Source organism: Westerdykella ornata, assembly GCF_010094085.1.
Source record: "Westerdykella ornata strain CBS 379.55 unplaced genomic scaffold EI97scaffold_30, whole genome shotgun sequence".
Taxonomy (NCBI): domain Eukaryota; kingdom Fungi; phylum Ascomycota; class Dothideomycetes; order Pleosporales; family Sporormiaceae; genus Westerdykella; species Westerdykella ornata.
The window spans coordinates 92,417-117,563 of NW_022986880.1; the positions used below are offsets into that span (position 1 = coordinate 92,417).

The 25,147-nt window shown below is 54.3% G+C and overlaps 14 protein-coding genes across 14 annotated transcripts; 5 read left to right on the forward strand and 9 right to left on the reverse strand.

The window, feature by feature from the left end:
- Positions 1-589: 589 nt before the first annotated feature.
- Positions 590-2,558, reverse strand: EI97DRAFT_384317 (MFS general substrate transporter; the record flags this gene model as incomplete). The annotated part of the gene is made up of 4 exons (XM_033795968.1): positions 590-968; positions 1,046-2,098; positions 2,152-2,314; positions 2,369-2,558. The coding sequence occupies 4 exons, from the start codon at positions 2,556-2,558 to the stop codon at positions 590-592; spliced, it is 1,785 nt and encodes a 594-aa protein (XP_033650638.1).
- Positions 2,559-3,216: 658 nt separating this feature from the next.
- EI97DRAFT_384206 (uncharacterized protein) lies at positions 3,217-3,924 on the reverse strand (the record flags this gene model as incomplete). The annotated part of the gene is made up of 3 exons (XM_033795958.1): positions 3,217-3,310; positions 3,364-3,701; positions 3,754-3,924. The coding sequence occupies 3 exons, from the start codon at positions 3,922-3,924 to the stop codon at positions 3,217-3,219; spliced, it is 603 nt and encodes a 200-aa protein (XP_033650639.1).
- Positions 3,925-5,070: 1,146 nt separating this feature from the next.
- Positions 5,071-7,393, forward strand: EI97DRAFT_436344 (amidase signature enzyme). The gene is made up of 3 exons (XM_033799072.1): positions 5,071-5,263; positions 5,323-6,727; positions 6,822-7,393. Exons 1-3 carry the CDS (start codon positions 5,226-5,228, stop codon positions 7,086-7,088), a joined length of 1,710 nt encoding a protein of 569 aa, XP_033650640.1. The 5' UTR covers positions 5,071-5,225; the 3' UTR covers positions 7,089-7,393.
- A 289-nt stretch (positions 7,394-7,682) lies between these two features.
- On the reverse strand, positions 7,683-8,775 carry EI97DRAFT_189272 (uncharacterized protein). Its single transcript, XM_033793581.1, has 3 exons — positions 8,483-8,775; positions 8,133-8,432; positions 7,683-8,078 (listed from the first exon to the last, which is right to left on the reverse strand). The coding sequence occupies exons 1-3, from the start codon at positions 8,570-8,572 to the stop codon at positions 7,842-7,844; spliced, it is 627 nt and encodes a 208-aa protein (XP_033650641.1). The 5' UTR covers positions 8,573-8,775; the 3' UTR covers positions 7,683-7,841.
- Positions 8,776-9,748, reverse strand: EI97DRAFT_189271 (uncharacterized protein). Its single transcript, XM_033793580.1, has 2 exons — positions 9,648-9,748; positions 8,776-9,576 (listed from the first exon to the last, which is right to left on the reverse strand). Exon 2 carries the CDS (start codon positions 9,492-9,494, stop codon positions 8,979-8,981), a length of 516 nt encoding a protein of 171 aa, XP_033650642.1. The 5' UTR covers positions 9,495-9,576; positions 9,648-9,748; the 3' UTR covers positions 8,776-8,978.
- A 1,065-nt stretch (positions 9,749-10,813) lies between these two features.
- Positions 10,814-11,483, forward strand: EI97DRAFT_461358 (peptide methionine sulfoxide reductase msrB/msrA; the record flags this gene model as incomplete). Its single annotated transcript, XM_033801195.1, has 3 exons — positions 10,814-10,991; positions 11,049-11,339; positions 11,398-11,483. 3 exons carry the CDS (start codon positions 10,814-10,816, stop codon positions 11,481-11,483), a joined length of 555 nt encoding a protein of 184 aa, XP_033650643.1.
- Positions 11,484-11,750: 267 nt separating this feature from the next.
- Positions 11,751-12,672, forward strand: EI97DRAFT_189951 (uncharacterized protein). The gene is made up of 2 exons (XM_033793584.1): positions 11,751-12,231; positions 12,340-12,672. The coding sequence occupies exons 1-2, from the start codon at positions 12,018-12,020 to the stop codon at positions 12,561-12,563; spliced, it is 438 nt and encodes a 145-aa protein (XP_033650644.1). The 5' UTR covers positions 11,751-12,017; the 3' UTR covers positions 12,564-12,672.
- Position 12,673: 1 nt separating this feature from the next.
- EI97DRAFT_189952 (NAD(P)-binding protein) lies at positions 12,674-14,374 on the forward strand. Its single transcript, XM_033793585.1, has 2 exons — positions 12,674-13,002; positions 13,079-14,374. The coding sequence occupies exon 2, from the start codon at positions 13,104-13,106 to the stop codon at positions 14,127-14,129; it is 1,026 nt and encodes a 341-aa protein (XP_033650645.1). The 5' UTR covers positions 12,674-13,002; positions 13,079-13,103; the 3' UTR covers positions 14,130-14,374.
- A 244-nt stretch (positions 14,375-14,618) lies between these two features.
- Positions 14,619-15,347, reverse strand: EI97DRAFT_384360 (uncharacterized protein; the record flags this gene model as incomplete). Its single annotated transcript, XM_033795969.1, has 1 exon — positions 14,619-15,347. One exon carries the CDS (start codon positions 15,345-15,347, stop codon positions 14,619-14,621), a length of 729 nt encoding a protein of 242 aa, XP_033650646.1.
- Positions 15,348-15,511: 164 nt separating this feature from the next.
- EI97DRAFT_189958 (uncharacterized protein) lies at positions 15,512-16,205 on the forward strand. Its single transcript, XM_033793586.1, has one exon. The coding sequence runs from the start codon at positions 15,557-15,559 to the stop codon at positions 16,103-16,105; it is 549 nt and encodes a 182-aa protein (XP_033650647.1). The 5' UTR covers positions 15,512-15,556; the 3' UTR covers positions 16,106-16,205.
- Positions 16,206-16,298: 93 nt separating this feature from the next.
- Positions 16,299-17,613, reverse strand: EI97DRAFT_436350 (GroES-like protein). Its single transcript, XM_033799073.1, has 2 exons — positions 17,322-17,613; positions 16,299-17,206 (listed from the first exon to the last, which is right to left on the reverse strand). Exons 1-2 carry the CDS (start codon positions 17,441-17,443, stop codon positions 16,306-16,308), a joined length of 1,023 nt encoding a protein of 340 aa, XP_033650648.1. The 5' UTR covers positions 17,444-17,613; the 3' UTR covers positions 16,299-16,305.
- EI97DRAFT_496210 (uncharacterized protein) lies at positions 17,604-18,055 on the reverse strand. The gene has a single exon (XM_033802470.1). It carries the CDS (start codon positions 17,922-17,924, stop codon positions 17,697-17,699), a length of 228 nt encoding a protein of 75 aa, XP_033650649.1. The 5' UTR covers positions 17,925-18,055; the 3' UTR covers positions 17,604-17,696.
- A 539-nt stretch (positions 18,056-18,594) lies between these two features.
- Positions 18,595-21,701, reverse strand: EI97DRAFT_384386 (kinesin-domain-containing protein; the record flags this gene model as incomplete). The annotated part of the gene is made up of 4 exons (XM_033795972.1): positions 18,595-20,880; positions 20,928-21,162; positions 21,216-21,452; positions 21,505-21,701. 4 exons carry the CDS (start codon positions 21,699-21,701, stop codon positions 18,595-18,597), a joined length of 2,955 nt encoding a protein of 984 aa, XP_033650650.1.
- An 845-nt stretch (positions 21,702-22,546) lies between these two features.
- EI97DRAFT_436354 (peptidase S28) lies at positions 22,547-25,001 on the reverse strand. The gene is made up of 3 exons (XM_033799074.1): positions 24,048-25,001; positions 23,216-23,995; positions 22,547-23,125 (listed from the first exon to the last, which is right to left on the reverse strand). Exons 1-3 carry the CDS (start codon positions 24,517-24,519, stop codon positions 22,617-22,619), a joined length of 1,761 nt encoding a protein of 586 aa, XP_033650651.1. The 5' UTR covers positions 24,520-25,001; the 3' UTR covers positions 22,547-22,616.
- Between the last annotated feature and the right edge of the window lie 146 nt (positions 25,002-25,147).

The window sequence follows — 25,147 nt, forward strand, 5'->3', positions numbered from 1 at the left end:
ACGTTAAGATCCTTGCCCTGACCCTGAGTCGGAGCTCAACAGATGTGAAGTAGAGTGACGTAAAGCAATATGAAATGAGACGAAGCGAATTGTACCGTTGTATAGTCTTTACCCATATATAAAACCACGATTCCATCCCATTTCCCTTTCCATCGTTGCTGTAATTTTCAATCTTGCTTCTTGAAATTTGACAAGTCATTCGTTGATTTCTCAACTCCCCCATCAACGTCTATAGCTTCGTCGATGTCATCGTGCGGTATGCAGGAGTATCATGAACAATCTTGAGCCAAGGAAGAACTAGCCAAAAGGAAAAACGAACCAGACTCACTCCCCGAATGTTTGAACGTAAATCATCATAGATGCAAAAAGTGCAGAACCGAGAACCCCATGTCCCTTAACGCCGCACCATGCTTAGGGAGTCAGAGGACCAAATCTTGTGTATGCGGAGCGCCAAAAGCCAAAGGGGAGAAAGGGGAAAAAGAAACGAAAAGAAAAGAAAATAGACCAAACGAACAAAAACACCATCGCAAACCGCGAAGCATGAAGCCAACGAAATAAATGGAATAAATCAAACCATCCTCCGAAGAAATCATACCCTTGATCTTCCCCTCTCTTCTTGACTTACCGACCCAGACCCCCCAATCGCCCCGTAATCATTCGCCTGCACACCATGCCCCTTCAGTCCCGCGCCCGGCATGAGGACCTCGCTCGCGCCCTCGGCCTCCTCTTCCACATTTTCCCTCAGAATCGCATGACTCCGCTTATACACGAAGCCTACCAGGGCACTCCCAACGAGCAGCCCCAAGCCCAGGAGAATGACGTTCACGGGGACGGGGTTGTTGTTGAAGGCCTTGTGCGTCAGGGCGTCGAGGCCGGTTTGGGAGAAATTGAGGAGCCCCGCCAGGCAGATGATAAGGCCGTAGACTTTGCCGAAGGTAGCGAAGCCGAAGACTTTGGCGGCATAGTCACTGGGGGAAGGCAAAGTTAGCGCTGCGTAAGAAAATATATGTATATTGAGAGGATGGTGGTGGGGCTCAAGACTTACGAGACGGCGGTGTAGTAGAGCGGGCGGTAGATGACGAAGAGGCAGATGTTTGCGTAGGCGGCCCAGGTTTGCGGAATGATGCCCAGAACGCCTATGGTGGTTGCAACCACCACGAGGAGGCTCATGCTGAATGTCGTGCTTGTGTTGTCGAGTAGGATGCCGATGAAGGGGACCGAGAGGACGCCTCCAAGCGGCAACGCTACGTCGAAGAAGTGGTTGATCGCCACGGCCTTATCGTAAGATCCAAGAAGATAGGTGTACTGCGCGCGGATAGTCGCAACGAAGTAATTGATCCGTGTCATCTGAAGCACAGTGAAGAGCATGATGAGGATGAACCAGGGCGTCCGAATCTGCTCTGCGGCCGTGCGCCCATGCAGAGCTCCCCACACTCCCGATATGTTCTTCTTCTTCTGTTCGTCCCTCGTCTGCTGCGTCGCATCCTTTGTACCCAGCAAGGTGGTGATCTCGCTCACGATGCTATCGCGATGGACCCGCCTGGCGTCGCGGAGTTGGCGCACAGTGTCCGGGTCGGAGATCTCGTCGTCCGAGTCATGCATGAGAGCTTCATTGTTTGTCTCTTCTGCTTGGTGAACCAGCTCGCCAACTGTCTTGTAGGATGTGGCTGGCATGAAGAAGACCTGTACAATAAGGATATACACAGGAACCATTAGATAGCCCAAGAAGAACTTCTTGAAACCAAAATTGCCGTTCGTAGCCTGGTATGCCAACCGATAGAAGAGGAACATGGCACTGGACGTGTCGAAGGCTCCAGTCAGGAGTGCCAGGATCAGGCCCGAGTACTGAGGGAATGTGTTGCTCAGCTGGAAGGAGGATATGAAAATGAAAGGCCCGCCCAACGCCAGAAAGAAGTATCCAGGGAGGTAGCCATCGAAAGGTAGTTGGCGCGATAGGGCAAAGAGAACCGTGCCTACGGCGATGAAGACGGCGCCTGTTATGCCACTAACTCGAGGTCCGAAACGGTCGAGGATGGTACCGACGGGAAGAGCGACGACATTGGTGGAAACAGCGGCGACTGTGAACATGAGGTTCAGTCTGCAAGTGCAATCAGTTTCCAATCCAGGTATGGGGAGGGGGATATGGCGTACCGCAAGTCCTGCTTATAGCACACCCAGACATCCTGCTCCAACTCGTCGGCCGTGCAGTACTCCCGATATACCTTTTCCTCGATTAACACGGGCTTGATGGCGGCATACCCGAAAACGACACCGGCAGCGAGCAGACAGTACACCACAGCGAAAAAGACCTGAACTGGGGAAATGTCAACATCCACAAAGTCCCATCTGTTGATATGACGTCACTTACGCAACCGCTTCCACCGAGGAATTTCGAAAGCGCTCACAGGCTCCAATCGCTCCTCGAACGCAGGCTCGGTCCACGTTCCCACGGGATTGAAGCTCAAGTTCTTGTGTTTGCTATCCGGGCTTGCGGCTCTGCTGCCCGGACGGCTCGGACGGTACTCCTCGAGCGATGTGACGCGCTCAGCGAGAGACATGGCGGCCCACGTCTGTTTCTTGCTCTCCTGTTCTGGTTCCCCGGGTAGTCGCAAGCACTTGGGTCGATATAGTTGACAATTGGAAGCGGGTCTGCTACGAGCAAGCAGACAAGGAACAGAAGTGGTCAGAAGAGCGAAGGAAAGAAGTTGTCTTCATCCATGGCGCCGACGTCTGCGAGGATCGGGGTTAAGTTCAAGTTCGGGAAGTTGCCCCGCCGAGAACATCAGGTGGAGAGCAGTCGGCCCAAGCTTCCAGGAGCTTTGGTCGCGGATTAAACCTTCACGATGCCCCAATGATCCATCTGTTTGCATCTCTTCACAGGATCTCACTTGTACTACAGTAGGACAAGGACTGACGCTGCAAAACTTTTTATTCGCGTATGTGACCGACTTCGGTTCATTACAATTAGAGACAATCAATGTCCGGGAGCGCCAGCGAAGAACACAAAAGCAAAAAAAAGGAGAGGACGGAAAAGAGCATGCCAAAACCCATAGGAACCCTGACTGCTATGCTTTTTTCTCTTCATATTGTCGGTTGCAATTCCCATGTTTCAATACAGCGGTTGACTACGATGCTTGGATCCTGCCATTACGCCGCATGCAGGCTTGCTGCGAGATCACGCCTGCCTGCATGTGAGACTCTACCTCTTCACCACATTTATGCCTCTTCGACCGTCTTGGGTGCGGGATTGGCCTTCTTGTTCTTGTACCAGAGTGTCGGGAGCAGGACGCACGAAGTGGTGAACAGGATGCTGCGTTTGCATTAGCCAACCGCCGACACGGACGAAGCAGTAACAAGTCTTACCAGAGAGCGATGCTCAGTCCCCAGATGGTCTTGGACTGCAAGCAGTTGGACTTGGTCGCACCCGCCCAGCTACCCATTCCCAAGGTCGAGCCCATGGTGTTGAGGTTGTTGGCCACCGAGACGGTGAAGGCGTAGGCGGCAGAGGCATCGGTGGCTTTGGAAAACTTTCCGATGACATAGCAGTTGAGGAATGAAAGCGGTTTGCCGACTGTCACTGCGACGACGATCCAGGCGATGAGCAGCAGGCCGTCGACACCGGACATGACGAGGAGTCCGAGGTTTGCTTGAGACCAGTAGAAGCCGATGCTGACTGCGACATAGAGGGTTGCGATGCACGTCTGGAACAAATCAGCTCAAGAACGGCCATGCACAGCTTGCTAGTGTACTAACCACGCTGAGAGTACCGACGACTTCTTTTGGAGGCTCGATACCGGACGAAACAATGAGAGAAACAAAGTTGGATGCAATGCCAATGATGATGATCATGGCAACGACCTGCAAGATCCGCACGAGGCAGAACATCTTGCTCAGAGGCATCGCGCCATAGCTTGGGACAGGCATGTTGACTGCTGAGAGAGTGGTTCGCTGGAGAGATGCTGGTAGAGACGGTCGTGAAAGAGGGGATGTCGGATGGCCAGAAAGCGTGCTTGAGGAGCAAAGATTGGATCGTAATCTGCCAGCAGAGAGAGAGCGGGACGATGCGTACGACAGAGAACTTTTTTTATCGAAAGAGGGAGACCTGACCAGAGACGAGACAAGGAAACAAGGAGATAAAAAGGAAAAGAAAAAGAGAGGAAAAGGAAATGCGTAGGGTGCTGATGAGTTGTTGCAGTGAGCTGGTTGATGACGGTAGCAGCGTCCAACGCATCTTAAATACTGTGGAAGATGTCTTTGACAGCTCCACCGATCAGTCGATGGCCAGACAACTGAAGCTGGTTGCTATTCTTGTTAGCATCGCCATTTGTTTCATGGCGGATTTGAGTAGTCGCTGGTGGTGCCAATCAGAGGCGTTTACGGCGATGCTTCAGAAATGCTCCGAATTAGACGAGCCGTGGCACAGACGCGCACCTGGGCGCCTACAGCATAACGCAACCATGGCGACTATCTATCGGTAGGTACGGGAGACAGCCGCTTGACGGTAGCCATTCAGAGGCAAGAAGCTGAAGGTGACCTTGGACCACGATTTGAGACCTTGGTGCGCTTCATGGAACGGATGGACGACAGTGCAGGTTGCGGCAACTCTGTGCTCTTCCCCGACCCGCTTTCAGCTGCCCGCCCCAGCATCGCGCGCGGGAGCTATGCTTGGAACGTGTTGAGGCTCAATCAGATGCGTCCTTGGTGCCTGGGCAGATGGTTGGAGTTGCGTTGCTGAAGGAACGTGTGGATATATCCTGGATCAACGCGGCAGCAAACGCCATGCTGGTGTTGGTTCGCGCTGGAGGATGTGTTGTCTGGGATTCAGGATCTCCGATGAAGGCAAAGATTGGTTCCTGAGACCGTGTACAGCACGAAGGGAGCAGTGCAGGGCAACTCTATGGGTAGAGAGAGATTGAGGTTGGGATGGAAAGCAGTGTTGAAGATGGGCTAGGAGCATGCGCCACATGTGGCTGGTAGACCGTGGCGTGTAGAGTAGAGGCGTCGGCTCTCGGCTTCCCCAGATATCGCGTGTCCCAAAGCGGCATGTCCATCCGCGGCTTCCTGCGGTCCCTCTGGAGCTGAGGGGGAGGCTATCAACGGAGATAGCGGGGACATGGTCGGCTCCTGCACCCGAGGGGGTACCAGACCATTGATAGCTCTACATACACTTGACTTCCGCACTCACCGCGGTTCTAACAAGAAGATATAACAGTACAGCTGGCGGTATGGGCATTCTCGAGTACCGCCAGCATAGGCGCGATTGGTATGTACACTAGGCTTCATATTCCAGCAGAGCTCATACCATAGCTAACCTCCCTGCAGCCAGCGCAAACAATCCGAACGAGCGTCCAAGATAGCCTCCCTTCCCCAGTCCTACCGGTACCCCCTCTCCCCTCAGGAGCGCACCATTCTCGGAAAGCCCATACGGGAGCTCGTCCAAGATGTTCACAAGCAGATCACAAGTCCCCTCGACATCCTCCGTGCATACGGAAAGGTTGCAATCAAAGCCCAGGAGAAGACGAACTGCGTGACGGAGATCCTCTTCCCGGAAGCCGAAGAATGGGCAACGAATGAAGTCAACCTCAAGGGGCCCCTGGCAGGCATCCCCGTCTCCCTCAAGGACTCCATACAAGTCAAAGGCTTCGACATCTCCGTCGGTTTCTCCCGCCACACCGGCAAGCCCTATGCAGAAGACGGCCCCATGGTCAGGCTCCTCAAGGACGCCGGAGCTATCCCTTTCGTCAAGACCAACCTCCCCATCACCCTCCTCTCTTTCGAATCCACAAACGACGTCTGGGGCCGCACCACCAATCCGCACAACCCAGCCTACTCCCCCGGCGGCTCAACAGGCGGCGAATCCGCTCTCCTGGCCTTCGGTGGCAGCCGCATAGGCATCGGTTCCGACGTCGCCGGCTCCGTTCGCGTTCCCGCCCACTTCTCTGGCTGCTACTCTATTCGGTGTTCGACTGGAAGGTGGCCCAAAGTCGGCATGAACACCAGTATGCCAGGCCAAGAGGCAATTCCCAGCGTCTTCAGCCCCATGGCACGCACCCTGAACGATCTCACGTATTTCACGCAAAGCATCATCGGCATGGGCCCGTGGAAATACGATTATACCGTCCACCCGCTCGCCTGGCGCCAGAACATCGTAGACGAGTACAGAGAGAAGAAGCGTCTACGGGTCGGTGTCATGCGGACAGACGGCGTTGTCGACCCTTCTCCCGCCTGTGCCCGCGCTCTCGACCAAGTTGCTTCCGCACTGAAAGCGGAAGGCCACGAAGTCTTCGACGTGACGCCCCCCTCCCCTTACGAAGCGCTAGTCATTGCATCGCAGCTCCTTCTCAGCGACGGCGGCGCAACCTTCATGTCCTTCTTCCGCAGCGGGGAATGGAACGACCCGGGCGCCGCGCAAATGGTCTTCTACATGCGGCTTCCGCGGCCCGTCAAGTACCTCTACTACCTCTGGGTCAAGTACGTGAAGCGCGATAGCCTCTGGGCTGGCCTGCTGCGGTACTGGCATCCCAAGAGCGCGCTCGAGTATTGGCAGTTAGCCGGAAGGAGGGAGAATTACAAGCACCGCTTCTTCGATTGGTGGAATAGTCAGGGGACGGAGAAGGAAGGGAAGATGGATGTGCTGATTTGCCCGCCGAATGCGACGCCCGCCGTGCCGCATGATGGGATGCATGATGCCGTTAGCAGTTGCGGATACACATTTTTGTTTAATTTGGTATGTGTCTCGGTTTTCTTTGTCCTTTTTCTTACATGATGTCTTTGTCCTCTCTAGGAACAGCTCTGGAGTTCTGTTACTCACGCTGGCGTAGCTGGATTACTCGGCCGGCGTCCTCCCCGTCACGCACGTGGACCCCACCCTCGACGCCCTCCCCGCCACCTTCAACATCTCCAAACTCAACGGCGTGGCAAGAGGCGCGTACAAGCACTACGATGCTGCCAAGATGGCCGGTCTGCCTGTGGGCGTGCAGGTCGTGGGCCGCAGGCTCGAAGAGGAGAAGGTGCTGGCTGTCATGGAGAGGGTGGAGGATGCGTTGGATCGGCATGGGGGACGGTATGAGCTTTTGGAGGTGGAGTGAGTGACCACTTTGCGTTTGCTGGGTGTATGGTTGTGCATGTGCAGACGGGACCACGTAGGTGTCCGTTTAGCAGCATTGCGAGGACGGTCGGGTAATGGAATTGTTGGTTGACGAATCACCCACGCAGCTCCACTGCAGGGATAGTGAACATCACGGGAGATATCTATCGGAATAGGTGTTCAATTTCCTGAAGAATGGTTATCAGGTATAAATGCCGTATATATCCCAGTCGAGTAGGCCCCTCAGGCTTGGGACGCAAGACTCCATCATCCTTTCAAAGCCTATCGGTCACCACATTATATATGACACTTCGTCATGGACGTTTGTCAACGTGAGTGCAGACTCTCTCTGGTCGCTTTTCATCTCCCCGCCTAGTGGAGCAACCAAAACACGGGATACATTCTCGCCAAGCCAAACCCTTGGAGGCTGGTTTTGAGATTCTTCTCTGACAATGTCGGAGAGGAATTTGCTCATCGAAACGCACCAGATCCCCTGCCTATCAAAAGCCACACAGAGGACCAATTCATCACAAACCACTTGAGCAGAGAGCACTTTTTTTTCTCAACAATTTTCGTCATTCGTCATAACCAAGCTACGTTATCCACAAAGCACAAAAGAAACAACACGTCCACCTCAATGCTCGCACTTCCTCCACGTCAACATCTCCGGAATGTTCCACACCCGACCGTCCAGGCGGATGTAGCTAATACTATTCCGCGGACTAGACGCACGCGATCAGTCACGGCGGACAGCTTATTTTGTGCACTTCTGCCACTGTACATACACGACTTGGGTGAACTTCAGGTCGGTGGAGTCGGTAGTGAGCAGACCGGTGGCCTGGGGGTTAGACGAGGTCAGGCGGACCTGAGAGTTGATGTTGAGCATGCCCGGGGCGCCGCATGGCGACCAGACGACCGAGGTGCTGTCGGCCTCGTCGTGCTTGAGGTAATCGCCGGTCAGGGGACCGACAAAGTCGTACTGAGTGGAGGTCTGAGGGGCATGTTAACTGGTGTTGGCATGATACCGTTGGGAGGAACTTCTTACCTGGGTAGACTGGCCAGAGAAGTAGTAGGTCGACTTGAGGGAGCCGCTGACGCCCTTCTGTAGGGAGGCATAGCCACGGTAGTCGGCGCTGAGAATGGAGTACTGGAAACCGCCGGGGTACTGGATGTCGACGTTCAGCTGGCAGTTCTTGCGGGAGTCGGTGATGGGGACGCCGGGGCCGACGGAGGCAACATAGGAGTCGAAGATGATGGTAACAATGGTCCTGTCAGACGAGATCTGGTGTCTGACAGTGCCCTCGGGGCAGCCAGTTCCACCATAGGTAACACCGCGGATGGTGACCTGAAATTTGTAAGCCAGTATTCTCAGAGTCGAGAGGAAGGAGGATATACCTGGCCTGCCGGAGGAGCCTCACCGAGCTCGATGCCGGGAAGAGCCGGGGCGGCGGCGACGAATGGGACGAGAGCGAGCAACCACTTCATGTTTGTTGTTTTGGGAGGCTGGGAATGTTGATCCTAAGACTTTGGCCTAGTACAAATGACTGATCGGTGCAGGTTGGTGAAGACCGATGTTGGGGGGTATCGAGGGAGGTTATATACCAGTCGTCGGCAAGACCGACCTAACCCAGGTTGCACGAAGCAAGCGCAGCTGCGACGCTATCGATCGATGGTGACAGCAGAACCAGGACGATAGTAGCTGCCAAGGCGTATTCTCAATTTGCAGTACGGGTGGTCCGGCGGCCCGGCACAGAGTCATAGGTCCAGAAGGCATGTATACGGCTTCAGAGAGCTCGTGTTGTCCAAGGACATGCTTCCACCGTCCGCAAACACTTCACCTATTTTGCCACGGCTCCTGAACTTCGAAGGTCTACAGCTGCCCGAACATCTCCTAGTAGTTAGACAGCCCGTATTCGAGCACAATCCCATGTTCCAGCGTTCCGACGTGAGGGGTATTCCATATCGATTGTCCGGAACGGGAAGAGTCCATAACCCGGTCAAGCTTTGCTGCAACGCCGGTAGCCATGCGTAGTACCAGACTCGAGACGGGTGCAACAACCGATTGGAAGATATCCCAAGATTCAAGGCACGTTTTGGCGTTGTGAGGCCGAGAGATCAAATCTACAATACGAGCCTGGGGACTGGAATGCTGCCTTAGCATCACGAAGAGAGAATCAGATGACGCCTCCTGGGTTAGCGGTTGGTATCGTCGGCAAGGTCCCAGGCCTGGCTTCCGGTGACTCTGGGAGGCAAAAAACGTGTGAGTACGGCTAAGTATATTGCCTTTGAATTGAGTCGTTAAGTGATCCTGGGGTCTTGGGCCTGAAAATAGCATCCAAGAGCTCGAGACGTTTGCGGCGACGCCAATGGTGTTACTCGACGAGATACACAGCGGCAGGAATCTCATATGGAACCGTCGTATGGGAAGAGCGTGGTATATTGTCGCGTGGTAGCGAGAGCTCAAAATAGTGTCGTGCTCAAGGGTGAAGCTGTTGTGAGAGTTGAGTTAGCCATGGCGCAGATCTCGAAAGGGGACAGGAAGATTGATAGGTAGATTAACCTTAATTTAATGCTTGTCAGTCGGCGGCTGCCACAACCTCGCCATAATATAACTTGGCAGGAGGCTGTAGCTGCAAGGGCACTGTGTTGATGTCCCAGTAGGAGATAAAAATAACCTCTCGGTGAGGAGCCGAATCTTGGGGGAGGCGGTATAGCTGCACTTCAGGGTAAAGTACATCAAAGAGGTATCGCTGATGCTTCCAGACCCAGGGCCTGGCGACTTTGTGATACAGCCGGGCTGGAGAGAATCGGCCAAATAGATTGAAAATTGATTGCAGACCTCACCTCACAAAGGCGAGAAGAGCCGAGAGGCAGCTTGGCGGTAATGTAAGGTCTCTGTCGTGTCGAAGCAGACCGGAGCTCGTCCTCGCAGGTGTTGTCGAAGGAAGAGACAGTTATGGAACGATGGCATGAGAAGATACGAGAGAGGAGAGACATGGGCCGGAGTCTGGGAACAGAGGACGACTGAAAAGGACAGCGTTGCACCTACATTTATCCGCACGCGCAGCAACTTTCTGCAAGGCGAAACTCTGGAGCTCGATGCTCTCTTTCTCCAATGGACATTCTTCGAGTCCATCCTCGAACTATGGCCTGCGACGAAGGGTGCTTCCAAGGTTGAGCGCCGTCCATTGGTGTCACACTCCATATGGGGTGGCAACGAGTACAGACACGCCCACTGGCTGGTGGGAGACGGAACCGTCACACAGCGACTCTCGCAGTTCGGGCATTATTATGGTTCGGAGAATCCCGAGAAGGGATGACTGCTGAGCTTGTGTGGAGATGTGGTCAACCGACTGAGGAGATGGGGAAGACGTTTTAGGGGCTGCCCAGGTGACAAGTCGTTGGTGTTGGAAGATCGCCATGACCTCGGGAAGATCGCTGTGGTCTGCAGGATCTGCGCCACACGTGGCTGAAATGCCGATTGAGGAAAGGCATAGATGGCGTCATTCAATGCGGGACGGAGCTCTGTATGTGCAATTGTTCAGGCTCTCAATACTCCGTAGTAGAATGAATCTTCACCACATTCACTCCTCCGATATCAGCAAGCTTCATACCGCAAATTCCCAGACAAAACCACTTACCCAACAGAAATTCAATCGACTATTCATGTCCTTTCTGTCCCGACTTGCCAGTTCCATCACCAAGCACAATACAGCCTCCAGCCCCATGTCTATACCCGAGGGAGCTCAGAAAGCGACCGTGGCCGCCGGCTGCTTCTGGGGCGTCGAACACATGTACAGGAAGCAATTCGCAAACAACGGATTGATCGATGCGCGCGTGGGATATATCGGGGGCGACGCAACCAACCCTAGCTACCGAGCAGTGTGCAGCGGGCGAACAGGACGTGAGTCTTCTGGAGTGCTGCTTGTCGAAGCCGTGTATTAATAGAGACAAACTGCAGACGCCGAAGCCCTCCAAGTTGTCTACGACCCCGAAAAGGTCTCATACCGAACACTGCTCGAATTCTTCTACAAGATGCACGACCCGACAACCCCGAATTCACAAGGTCCAGACGTCGGACCGCAATACAGGAGCGCCATATTCTTCCATACTCCAGAGCAGGAACAGATTGCAAAGGACGTCACAGACAAGGTGAACAAGCAGTGGTGGAAGGGCAAGGTCGTCACAGAGATTGTCCCCGCGGGCCAGTGGTGGGATGCCGAGGCGTATCACCAGCTCTACCTGGACAAGAGTATGCTGTCACCAACATCATTACTCCCACTTAAGGTTGATGCTAACTTGTCTCTCAGACCCCATGGGATACGAATGCCCTTCGCATTTCCTACGCAAGTTCCCACCTCTTCAAGATGACTCTCGCCCAGAGTCCCAATTGTAGAGGAGCGGCGAGAAAGAGCAGAGGATAGCGCAGCGCAGTCGGCAGGCGTTATTGGTCTTCATCCAAAGACTTGGAAAAGGTCAGTGACGTTGAGAAAAATGCAGTCTCGTACCCGGCGCAACATAATCATTCAGAATACCCATGATTTCATCATTGTTGATCGTAAGATATCAAATTCGAGATATGGAGCCATCTTCACTGTGTATGGCAACGGTGAAATCCCGGCGCTTCTAACCCCCACTCAAAATCCTTAGACTACTCCAGGGCTGTTTCTCCTCACCGTCATAAGGGAGCACGTGCGCATGTCGACCCCGCGAGCATACATACATCTCTCCCAATGAAGCGCACCACTTTTTGGGAGTTCGACGTCACAGTCATGGTACACCTACAAGCCGTTCGGTTCCCCGCATTTGGATTTCTGGACTATATTGATCACATTCTGCTCGGCAACCTTGGGAACTCATTAAAGTCCCAAACGTACCCACTAACACACCCAACTCCAAGTGACCCAACACAGCAAGAAATCAACACAAAATGACCCGCCATACCGGTCACTGCACTTGTGGCCGCACCGAATGGATTGCCACTCTCGACCCGGACCAAGAATCCCACATCCTCTGCCACTGCGGCACCTGCAAGAGCCTCTCTGGTGGAACATGCACGCTGAACCAGATTGTGCCTAGGGAAAACGTGCAGGTGACGAAAGGGGAGGAGAGTTTGGGGTGCTATACGTATACGGGGAATAGTGGTATGCTATATTCCATCCACGAACCCATCTATATAATCTTCCAATCTCCGCATCTAAAGCGTTCAAACTCCGGCGTCTAGGGAATGGGGCTAACCCTCTCCCCTATAGGCAAACCAGTCCACTGCTACTACTGTCCCAACTGCACGGCGCACATCTACCACCACCAGACCGTCCTTGGGGATGACAAGATAGTTCTTCGTACTGGACTACTGGACGACGGACTCGAGCGCTTCGAGCCCAAGGCCGAAGTCTGGGGGAAGGCGAGGTTGCCGTGGGAGAAGGAGGTCGCGGAAACGTACGAGATGTTGCCGCAGGGAGCCCCAATTGAATAGGCAAGTCCGGCACAGCGGGAAGGGATTGCGTTCCTGCTTATCCGTTTGTTTATGTGTGTTGGTTAAATCCGTTTCGCTACATTATGATAGTAAATTCAACTAGGAATAAGTTTCCATTGAGTTCCTATCAGCGACTGTATTGACATCTCCATGATCCTTCGCCGCTTGTTGGACTGCGGCGGGTTTAAGTCAGATGTTGAACGTAAACTCCGGAGCCTAACTCTTTGGATGACATTCACATCCCAACTCCGACATCTCCGATCAGCATCCGCCTGCCATTCGAGAGACATCAATCAATATAGGAGTTCCATGATGCGTGCGAGACTCGGTGTTAGGACTTAGTGCTGCTAAACATCATTGGAAACAAGCCTGTACCATTCGTTATTTACGTATACGTACACACTTATAATCCCGTTCATTATCTTCCAGCTCATTCCCCGTACGTCTCCCTTCCAGATTCCCATAATCAAAACCAAAAGCCCTCCAATTCACATACATTCCCTCTCCCTCCCCAGCTGGAAACCCAGATCCAACCCCACAATGGCCACTCAGAACCCCAACGACAAAAAGGTCATCACCATCTTCGGTGCAACGGGAAACCAAGGCTCCTCCGTCCTCAAAACCCTCCTCACCCACTCCCAACTCTCTAGTCTGTATACACCCCGCTGTATTACGCGCTCCCTCGCCTCCCCGGCCGCGCAGCAACTCCTCCAAAAGGCCAACGTCGAGGTCGTAGAAGCAGACCTATCGCGCCCGGAAACGCTCCCCGCAGCTTTAAAGGACACCCACACACTCTTCCTCGTAACCACCTCCATCTATCCCGGCCGTCCCGGCGAACCCGACACCGCGGCCCTCTGCGCCGAGAAGGAATTCCAGCAGGCCAAGAACGCCGTCGACGAAGCCGTCAGACAAGGCGTCCAATACATCATCTTCTCCTCTCTGGTCTCCCCATTCGAACTCTCAAAGGGGAAATTGGCAGGCGTGACGCACTTTGACGTCAAAGTCCGCATCGAGGAGTACATCCGGCAGAAGGAAGGCGAGACGGGCGGGAAGCTGAAGAGCGCCTTCTTCGGCCCCGGGGCGTTTATGCAGAATTTCCAGGGGGGTGGTTTCGCACCGAAGTGGGAGGATGGAAAGGATGGAGGAGCGTACGTGATGAGGAATCTGTGCAGTCCTGGGACGAAGGTGCCGTTTATCGATATTACGGAGACGGGCCAGTGGATTGCCCCGTTGCTGCTCCATCCCGAGCGGTACTATGGGAAGAGCCTCCTGGCGGCCAGCGAGTGGAATAGTTTTGGCGAGGTTGCGAAGTTGATAGAGGAGAAGACGGGGAAGAAGGTGAGGTTTGAGCAAGTTGCGAAGGAGGATATGGAGAAGTGGTTCCAAAAGGCACCGGAGGTGGGCAGGATGGTTGTGGGGATGTATGTTTGGGTGGAGGAAGGGGGATACTTCGGTCCTGGAGGGGAGGAGGGTGTGGCTTGGGCCAAGGCGCAGGTGGAGGACTGCGGAGGCAGGGTTAGTGGAGTCGCAGAGTGGTTGGACAAGGTGGGATATGCGTTAGACTAGAGTGGGACGGCTGAGTGGGTTGTCATCTCGGTGGAATATGGATTAAAGTCCAGCGTCGAAATGATTAGGAGCGCTATTCTCGTCCAGAAGCGTTGTGATTATGGAGTTGGAGCTATCAGAGCTTAGGAACCGGTCAAGTGTAACTGGCCAAAAGCCATTGAGTGTTCCATAAGTCATACTGAGTTGAGATTTGGATCGAAGTATATAGAAAATATCGGTTGGTCCGAGTTGGGTATCAGGTTAATGGTAGTGCCGTCGGAATGCTACCCTAAGGTAAACACAATATTGCTCGCTGGATGCAATTCTCAGCAGCAAGTGCACGGCGCATAGCGGTGGTGCCGTTCAGCTCCTCAATGCTGTATATCTTGCATCGAAGCAACTCCAGGGCTCGGTGCAAGGGCGGCATAGGAACGCATGCATATGCCGGCCGCTGTCGGGCTTTCTTTTCGGTCCTGTCGTCCTTGGTAGGAGGGCAGATGCCCCACCAGTTCACTTCTGCTCCACTTCACCCTCCTCTTGTGCCGCCTTCATCCTGTTCTTCGCACCCTTATAAATCCAACTCTCCGGCACCTCATCGACCCCCCACTTGTTCCTCGCCCACATCATCGCATCCTGCCCCAACCCATACGCCAGTCCCACAAACAGCCCCATGCGAATCGTCCTCGCAGCCGTAACCATGGGAAACGTATTCCACGCACTCCAAACACCCCCGGTAACCATGCCCGCAATGGCTGAGCTCTTGAAATCCCGATTCCTCTGTATACACTTCTCCATTGTCTTGATATCCAACTCATCCACCCCTTCCATCTCATTCAGCGTCCGCCCGGCCTGCCACGTACCCCTGAAAATATCCAGGCTCTCTTCGATAATGAGAAACATACTCGTCCACGCCGCAACGAAGAAGCCCTTGCGTATCCCCACGGGTACAGCTTCCTTGATCTTGTAGTAGTTTTTCGACTTGTGGTACAGATACCACCCGGGCCTCGTTTCCGGCAGACGGTGTGCGTTCTCGGCGCGGAACCGCATCCCCGCCATGTGTCCCGCGTGCGACGCCCCGAGGGTGAAGCCGCACAGGAACGAGGAGAAATTGCCCAGGAGGAGTCGCTGGTCGAATTTCATACCCAGACGTTCGGCCGATTTGTATAGCTTTGGGGGCTCCGGAGGTGTTTCAATGGCCTCGGGCTGCGGCGAGCCATCTTCTAGCTGTGTCGTAGCCATGTCCGACGGGCTCAAAGCCGTCAATGGGACCCAATGCGATGGCATGAGCTAGACTGTAGAGTAAATGAGGAAGGATGAGGATGGAGGATATATGCCAAGAGATAAGATTAGATCGAAGCAAGGGTTAACCTCAGATCGGGAACTCTGATCAACAACGTAAAGTCCGACAACACAACCAACCTTCTGTACGCAGTACCCTCGTGCCCACCATGACGGCCGTCAAGCCCTCGCCGACCACCTGGACGCTCCGGCTGAAATCCCACAAGACCACAGTCCTGCTGCACGTCGACCCGCTCTCCACATTTGCAAACATCAAGGAGCTGCTGTACCGCACGCTCGAGCAGACGGGACTGAAGCATGCAGAAACGGGCGAGCCGATTGCGTTGCCGGAATCTGCAGCGGAGATCCAGCTAGGCAGGCCTGTGGATGTGAATAAGCCGAAAGAGGGGTTCAAGCTTGGCGAGTGGGAGGTCAACGATGAGGATGATGACAGAGAGGATGCAAATGGCAAGAGCAAAAAGGCGGCGAAGAGTATATCTCAATCTCTGAAGGGCGCGGGCCTGAAGGATAACGCCGTGCTGGCGTTTAGGTGGAAGGGCGACGGCACGGGGTGGGAGAAGGATGAGGAAGATGTCATTGCAAGTTCGAGGGAGAAGAAGGCGTATCGACGGATGTGGGGGGTGAAGATTGCGACTTACGAGGATAGTTATGGTGTGCAGAATACAGGCGATGTCGGCGGTGGGCATACGCAAGAGTGATGTTCGCAGGACATGGATGGCTATCGGGATCTCTGGGCTATCTGGATCTCTGCATGAGGGGAATTGCATGGCATATGGCGTTTTCTGACTTCATTATTGACGAGAACGGGTTTCGGAATGGGGATACCAAAAAGCGCGGGATGGAGAAAATAATGATTCTAATTCAAGGCTCCTTACTCAAATCACGACCCGGGGACGATCTACAACTGCGCACCCTTCACCCCAGGAGTATCTCCGATCCTAAACACATACTTCACCGCGCTGGCCTTCCCATTCTTCAGGTTCTCCAACGCCCCCTGCACCCCCTCCAACCCCCCTTTGCAGACCTCGACGGGATGCGGCGTAAACCACCCCTCATCCAACCCTCTCGCCAGGAACCGGAAATAGACATACGCAAAGTCCTTAGCCTCGTCGTGCGCATTGCCCACCCTGGTATTGCTCAGCTGTACCGTCTCCGGAACCCCCTCGTACTGCTTCGCAGGAAGCACAAGCGTCAACTTCCCATGCGGATCCAGCACCTGCGCGATATTGGTGTAGCTGCCATGCTCACTGGTCGCATCGAAGGCGTATTCGAGCTTCTGGCCTTTGACCGCATCCCGGATACCCTTCACGACCGCCTCGTCACCCTGTCGATAATCCACGACGGCATCGCCCTTGCTCTTATCCAATAGGCTCTCCACAAAGGAAATCCCGCGTCCCGCAACCGCAATGATGGGATGGATATTCGCCCTTGCGGCGATTTTGATGGCAAACGCCCCCACGGCGCTCGCACCCCCATAAACGACCAACGGGATCGGTTCCTTGGCCGGTACCCACGGCTCCGGCAAGCCCAGCCTCAAATGCAGGCCAATCGCCGCCGTCATGCTGGCCAGGGGCAAGCTCGCCGCGTCCTCAAACGACACGTTCTTTGGCAGGTGGAAGGTCGTGTGCTGCCAGCCGACGGCGTACTCGGCGAAGCTGCCACCGGGCGCCATGATCTGATGGAACGAGGCGACGCGGTCGCCGGGCTTGAATTCCCAGACGTTGGAGCCGACGCTGTGGACGATGCCCGCAATGTCGTCGCCCGAGTTGTGGTTGTCTTTCATCCATTCGACGATTTTCCTGCGAGGGGGTCAGCCGGAGTGGTACTGATGGAGTGGTTGATCACATGTATCTAAATGGTTGCGAAGGTATGGAATAGGGGAGTTGTCTAGAGAAGTAGAAAATAAAAACATACCAGTCCTTGGGATTGCATCCAGAAGCCACAACCTGAATCACCACTTGATCAGGCCCCGGTTCGGGGATGGGCGAGTCCACGATGGTGACCTTGGGGCCCTTGGACACAATGGCTTCCTTCATCTTGCTATCTTCTTTCCGCCCTATTGTTTTCTTCTCGCCTTATTGTCGGTAGTACTCGGGTCGTTGGAAATTGAAGAGGTGGGGGAGTCAACCTTGGAGCTCAAACTCAAGCTATAGCTACCAATGTCCAACAACAGCAACATGTCAGCGAAAATCAATCATCCATGGAGACAAGAGGAAAACCACACACACCTTTGTCCACAAGGCACTCAAAAGCATGCACTCAATCATTCAGTCCCGAGCTGAGCCCTTCTTAATTTAACCCCCCAAAGTACCTCACCCGTCCCTTAACGCCGATCCTACCTCCGGCTCCACCTTCACAATCAGAGGATTCCACCTCTCTCGGAAAACACACGACCTGGCAAACGGCCCTGCCGCTGAGCTCACTGTGTACTGTAATACACAGTACTATCACAGGAATTAGCCGACCAAAATGTGCAATCACCGACGACACCAACGACTCCGGGCTGGATGACGCCATCAAGAGATCCTTAACAGAGAGGGGCAGGTCTGTTGGGAGACTCTGCCCCTCATGCCTAAGCTCCAGAAGCCCTAGAGAAGAAACCGAGGCCTACTGTGTACATTCTACAGGAGAAACGGACGAGATCAAATCTCCATACCCACCTGTTCTTCCAACTTTACAGGGAGAACCACCTGCCTTGAATCTGTATCTGCGCTAGGACAGCCTGAGACAGGTGCCAGTGGACATTGATCACCACCATCATCAAATCACAAAGCTCACAAAGCTCACAAACCCGATGAATGTGAAAATGGAGGAAGGATACACATCCTCCGTCGCTTAGGTCTTTCAACTACCTCCCTATTAACACAGCAAGCACTCAACCTGCAAGAATCGCAGAAGAAAAACTGGACAGAAAGGAAAAGCTCCAATATGCACCTCCCCCCCAATCCAAAACGCCAGCCATTAGGACGAGAAAGGAGTAAAGGAGATTTCCGAGAAGTCGGTCGGCCGTTCCACAAAAGAAATAGTTATGACAATGACGATGATGCTGTTGAGGATGAAGACCACACAATCCGAAAACACCTTTTCCACTCCAGGCACGCGCCCGGAGATATGCAACCTTAGAGACACGCCGTAGGTCTTGAAAGAAAAGCCGCAGCTCAACACTGGGAAACGAACCTAGTGACACTCACCGCCACACGCTCTTCGCGTTCCCCATAAGGCTCCCTCTCGAGCCACCACTAGCCACCCGAACGGGCTCCCTCTTGAGAACCGACCCATCTCCCCCAGCCCCTGTCATCGTCGTCCTCCTCGCCGCCCCCTTCAGAATTGGCGCGGACCTGGGGCTCAGAACGCTGTTCTTCCACTCCCCGTCGCGCTCGCTCTTGACCATACGGCGTGCCGCGCTGGCAGAGAACATTGCGTTCTCGTTGGGCGGGGAGCTCGTTGCCGTTGGACTGCGACGACGGTGGGCGCGGTTGATGGCTGCAATGTTCGCTTGGTTCGCGGACGAGCGCCGTTTCATGATGGAGCCGATTTTGCGAGCGTCGTTGGAGTCCACCGACATCCTCTCATCTTCGGAGCTAGATGATTGGGCGTCGGCGTTCTCAATACGACTCAATGCTGAGGGGCGGAGCATGTTGGTCTCCACCTCCCGCAAAGGGGAGAGCGGAGAGCGCTCGGAATCTGAGGAGAACGTGTGCATCACAGGCGGGTTCGGTGACCCATCTGCTTTTTTCAGCAGGAAACCAGCTTGGAAGCGGCTCGATCGTGGCTTCAGGTCCATCGACGTTTTCGGAGGCGTTGGAATCGGTGAAGAGTTGTTATGCGGCTCCGTCGCGGGAACGGCGATCGACTGTGGTACCGGCGGAAGTTCTACGGAAGAAGCCGTTGGCGTGGAAACCACCTGTTCTGGAGTCTTGAACTCTGCCAGAATGCCATTCTCATTTTCGTCTCGCCACCTCACTCCGCGCTTGGCTTTGGATGGAGTCTTCTTCTTTGGCGTAAATTGGACATTGACGCCTTTCCTTACTCCACCCATCTTTCGACGACGCGGGGAGGCCTTCACTGGGGAATCCCTTGGGAGGGCTGCGTCAACGGCACCTGGTAAAGGGGCTGCGAAGGCCAGTGGTCGCACCGGGGAAGGATCTGCAATATGAACGGGCTTCCTCCGTTTCGGCGTGCCTTTGTGCGTTGGTGGGAAGAATTCCGTGACTGGAAGGCTGCCATCCGGGCGAATGGCCTGCGCAGTCGCACTGTTGCAGGAGTTGATAAGTTTCGTGAGGATCTTCCGTGCCACCTGAACCGCTTCCTGCTCGTCCATCATTGTGATCTGGCTAAGAATGGTCACTGTCTCGAAATGCGCCTGCAAAAGAACTTGGACTATAGCCGCGTCTCCGCCCTTCTCTTGCTCCAGTAGCTCATGGTACGCTTGCTGGTCCGCCAATGACTTCAAGAGCTCGTACTCCCTCCGAAGATTACCTGCGTCATGGCCATCTTCCGAGCTTTCTATGTCTTTTAGCTGGCCCAATCCGATCTTGAGCGCGGTGTCCAACTTGGTGGTCCAGTAGGTCTTCTCTATCTTCCTATGACAATGCTGGCGCGTCTGTTCCAGTTCGGCCGACACACCAACGGCTTCCTGCCTCATCTTTTGCAGAACTTCCGGAATCTCTTCACCCTCGCGCATCTCAACAATATTGTCGAACGCAGCGATCCAAGACGAAATGAGGGAAATCCGCTTCTCTGCCTGCCTCAACGTCTTCATTATTCGCATCCTGTCGTTGCGCTCGTTCGCGGACTCGTTGTAAGCCGACCGCAACCTCTGAATGGCGTCCCGCAGAATACCCTCCCTCTTGTCGCTCTGCTTCTGGAACTTCGCGAATGCGCTTCCCTCAAAGTCCTTCTGCTTCTTCATCAGCTCGTCAATCAACTGCCTCTGCTCGTCGATCTTCTTAAGGTAGTCCTTCACATGTCGATTCACGTTGAAGACATTTTTCGTGACCTTGGTCTGTATGTTCTTCGCACGATTGGCATAGCGCAAGGTATTCTGGGTCTCATCATAGTGTGCGCTCGACGGGCTGACGCAAACTATCATCACGGTCTTACAGTTCCCTCCTAAAGAGAACTTCAGAAGACGCGTGAGCTTCGAGTTCCGGTACGGGACGTGATTCCGCTTCCTCGGGTCGCACAATGCGTTGATACAGCTGCCGAGCGCGAGCAGTGACTTGTTGATATTGGCACCTTCGATCAAGCGCTCTCCGCGATTCTTCGTGGCACTGGCTCGCTCGCTACCGGCCAAATCGATGATACTTAGCGTGGCCATTGTATGCGGCTCGTTAACAGAGGCATTCCGATCCCGAGATGCGACGTTGATCTGGAGGACGGCGTGTGATCGCGACGAAGTTGCGTTGGCCTCTGTAGGAGACATGGTACGGTATTCGTTGCCACGGATAATCATGTCCATGACTTCTGCGACCTGCACTGGATAAGTATACGTCTACGTCTACCTCTAGACCAACGTACATTCTGCGGGCGGTGGCTGGACAGGCCCGCCACTGATACGGCTTGGTTTGCATCCTCGCGCAGCATAAGCGGCTGCTTGCTCCCACCCTCGACCAAGAGGTCGCGGATTGTCTCATTGTAGATCTCCAGGTAAGACAGCGTGACCTCCGTCACTTTCTCTTCTTGCATGTCATTGATCCGCTCGAACAATTCCTGCATGGTAAGAAAGATGATACCGGGAGCTTGTGCCGTTCCCCTAAACACATGTCAGACGTATACCAATTATCATGGCCCAGCCGCCAAACGTACGTGATTGTATGAGTCTTGCCGCACCCCGTCGCGCCATATGCAAACACTGTAGCATTGTACCCCTCCAGAACACTGTCGAGCAGGCCTTTGGTCGTAGCTTCATACACATCCGTCTGCGTGGTATTCTCATCGAAGACGCGGTCAAACGCGAACGTCTGATCCTTCGTGCGCTTGCCCTGGGGGACTACTGATCGCGAAAATCTCTGAACGGGGTTATCCTCGGGAGGATCGAATACTCTAGCGCTGTATCAGCAAACAGAATCAGACGGGGTAGACGAGCCGCACGTACAAGCACTTCTCATCAATGACTTTGATAACGGGTCGAATGCCCTTTTGGTGGAGCTTCGGCGCTGGCGTCCCCGCCAGAGACCCGTCCCCGAGAAACAGTGTCTGATCGTCGCATTTCTGGAGCTGGGCTGCTTCGCGGATTGTGAAGGGCCGTACTCGTACGGTGACGCTTATGGAGGACGCTCCATCGGCTGCCATTGCGCCTCCGCGCGGGGGAAATCAAAATGTGCTCGGAAGGGGTGGTAGAAACGGCGTTAATGAGTATGTAGTCCAAGGGCAAAAGACGATGAGTGTCAAGAAGATCCGGGTGGTCCAACAAGCGTCGGCAGCAAGAAGCAAAACGAGAAGAAGAAGAGGAAACGCAGGCGTTCTGACGAGAGTCTTTCTCGAAATCCGGCCTGCGAGCGAGCGTGGAGAAGGAAAGGGGAGGTGTCCGGCGGTGGTTGAGGGTTGTCGCTGGTGTGGTCTATTCTGTTGTTTGAGCGCTGTACTGTGTAGGTTGGGAGAGGGCCAAGCGCGGGGGGCAGGGGTGGTTGTCAGGGCAACGCCCGAACACGACGGGATATCACGTGCGCTGTAGAGGTGACAAGCTTGGAGAAGAGGGAGATTGTGAAAGGCTCCTCTGCTGCCTCTGTTCACATCCGACCTGAACACCCCCCTGCACTTCCTCTGTACTGCTGTTTTCCACATCCAATTTAAACAGCTAGCAGGCGCAGCAATATAGGAGGTCCTGCAATTAGCTTCGTAGCGCGCCTCTACGTATACGTATAGTAGTATGTTTAAAAAGAAAATTCTACCTGTCGCATTATTAAGTCGTAGCCAGTTGACTTGTGCCGGGTAGGTAATTCTACCTACAGAGGAATTGCAGCCGGATGTTCAGTCAGACGTGAAAAGATGCAGGAAATGCGGGAAGGGATCTGGTGATTGTGGATGTCATTGGGTATTCGTGCTGAGGCCTTCCTGACTTCAAATCCTTCTTTTACGGGAGCTCAACATTGAAAGCATGGAGAGAAAAGCAGTGAACAAAGTGGTATCATTTACCCATCTACCCAAATCCCTTATTATGCAAATACAGAAGAGAGAATATCAGCCGTCACATCTCCTCCTCTCTCATCAGTCCCTCCACCACTGCCTCCCCCTTCCCCCAGGCCCACGACTATCCCTCCTAGGCTTCCAACAGCCCAACCACCCATCCAACGCCCTCTCAAAATTCGCCCGACTCACCTCCGCTCCCTTCGGCGTCCCCTTCGTGGTCCTAAAATCATAGCAATGCTGCGCCCGCTCAATCACGTAACCGAAGATACTGCTCTGGTCCTGTCCCTCCCCACACCTTGGGGGCCTTGACGAGAAAGGTCTCACAGGGGGAGCATTTCCTTCACCGGAGAGGGGCGAGAGGGTGCGCCAGGGATCGAATTGGCCGCCGGACCAGTAGACGTTGCTGGGGCGGAGGGACCAGCCGCCGAAGATGCGGTTGGTGCGGCGGACGTCGGGCCAGTCCGGGAATCCGTGGTCGCGGAAGTTGGCGTCGGGGAATTGGCGGTGGCAGATGTCTTTTTGGTGGTTGAGGGAGTTGTGTTTGGAGAGGAGTTGGTGAGGGCCGAGATTGGCGGATTGGAAGTAGCCTGCGGAGGGTGTTAGTCGCTTTCTCTTCTTGATTTCCCAGTAAATAGGATAAACAGGGATAAGGAGAACTTGACGTTGGAGCGACCCACCCCACTGTGTGCAGTACTGCCACGTCCAAGAAATCATAGCCGGATCCCCAAACTTCAAATCGAGATTACAGTTCCCCTTCACAGTCTGACTACCGGAGCAATCCGTCGTCATAAAGTCATTCACCATCGGCACGAACTGATCCCACGCCGCCCAGCGTGCAACCGTCCAAGCCGCACCTTTACTCGTCGCCCATCCCTCGCGACCAGCCGTCCGGTTCGTCTTGGGGTCCCTCTCGATCCAATCGCAAAAGGCACCAATGCCCTGCTTTCCACCGTCTGGGCCGTACGCTTGCCAGGTGTAGAAGATGGTGCCCAACGCATCCGCAAACGTAGCGTGCGAATTGTCGGCCGCACCAAGGCCGAGGAACTGCTCCTTGATTTTGGCAGCCGTGACGGGCTTCTCCAACATATTGTCAATATACCGAACCGCGGCGTTGATGTCTCTGGAGCAATTTCCGTATCCATATGCCTGCATGCCATCCCAGACAGGCTCAAAGTACACCGACATGTCGATCTGTGCCTGCGTAGGCGCGGACGACGCATATCCAGCGTAAATGGTGTCGGGGTATTTGTCACGCATGAATGCGGCTCTCATGCCGGGGTAACTTCCCCCAACGAAGATCCACGGCGTGGTCTTGGGAGTGAGATCGTACGAGATATCTTTTCTCTTGAATTGCCACGCAAATCTGTCCACATCCGCGAGTGACTGCTCGGTATTCAGCCACTTGAACGCCTCGGGTGGCGTATTCACATTGATCGGTTCCGGAGTGGAATTCCCATCTGAACAATTCGTCAGCACAGGATCCCTCCAACCTCAAGGGGCGAAACATACAATAGCGATGCTCCCACACAATGCCAATCCCCTGATACTTATCCACCAACCTCTTGAAAAAACTACTCGAGTTCCTCAACCGATTCTGCGCATTCGTGCTCGCATCCGCCTCGCCCGCATCGTAGATGAAAACCGGCCCGCCCGGCTTATAGCTCGCATCATTGACCCAGTACCGATTGTAAAAAGTCCCATAGTAGCTGTAGTCCTGGTTCTTGCTTTTGGCAAAATTGTCCAGGGGCAGCTCGATGTACTCGGGCTCGATGTCGTCTGTTGGTGGTGGGGGAGGAAAGGGGGGATCGGTGGTGAAAGTGGTCATCATGGTGTCGGAATCAACGCCCTCCATGGGCGTGCCGTCTGGGTAGAGGCCCATGTCGGCCATTTCGACGAGTTTTCGCGTTATGGCGCCGTTGAGGGCGGATGCGACTTGGAGGCAGGCGAGGGCGAGGGCCCAGCCTGTTACACAGGTTCTCATGGTGCGGGTGGATATGCGGACAGAAAATGACAGGAGATGAAAACAAGGACTGAAACTGTCTTTCAATTGACAGAGTGACAATTAGAAAGAGCCGTGTTGCGCGCCGAAAAGACCGCCTCGACACCGCGACGACGACAACCGTGACACGAAAGAGAGGGACGACAGGACCGCACAACCTCTCCTCGAGACCCGCGGCTTGAACCATCTTTATATGAAGTCCTCGCCTCCCACTTACCTACCTACTTACTTACCTAGTAACGTCTCCCAGGATCCCCAGACCCCGCCATATCAAAGGGGCAGGGTATCACTATGTAATCCCCTGGTCCCTCCATAGCAAGCCCACAGAGCTTGGTCACTGCGACGAGGCTAAGCCTGGACCAGCAGGTCAGTCGCCCCATAGATAGGCACCATGGGTCAGTCCCGGACGTTGTAAGAGGAGGTCCGCCGACGACTAGGTACTGGAAGCTGGCATCGTGTTTCCCATTGTGAGACGTTGTCCCGAGGTCCTTCCAGTCCCTGCCCAGACGCTTGACAACGCTTAGGTCGCCTGCCAAATCCGGCTTAGCTGGAGCTTCATACGACGTCGCTCCATAGATTAAGTGGACACAGATGCTATCCTCACAACTGT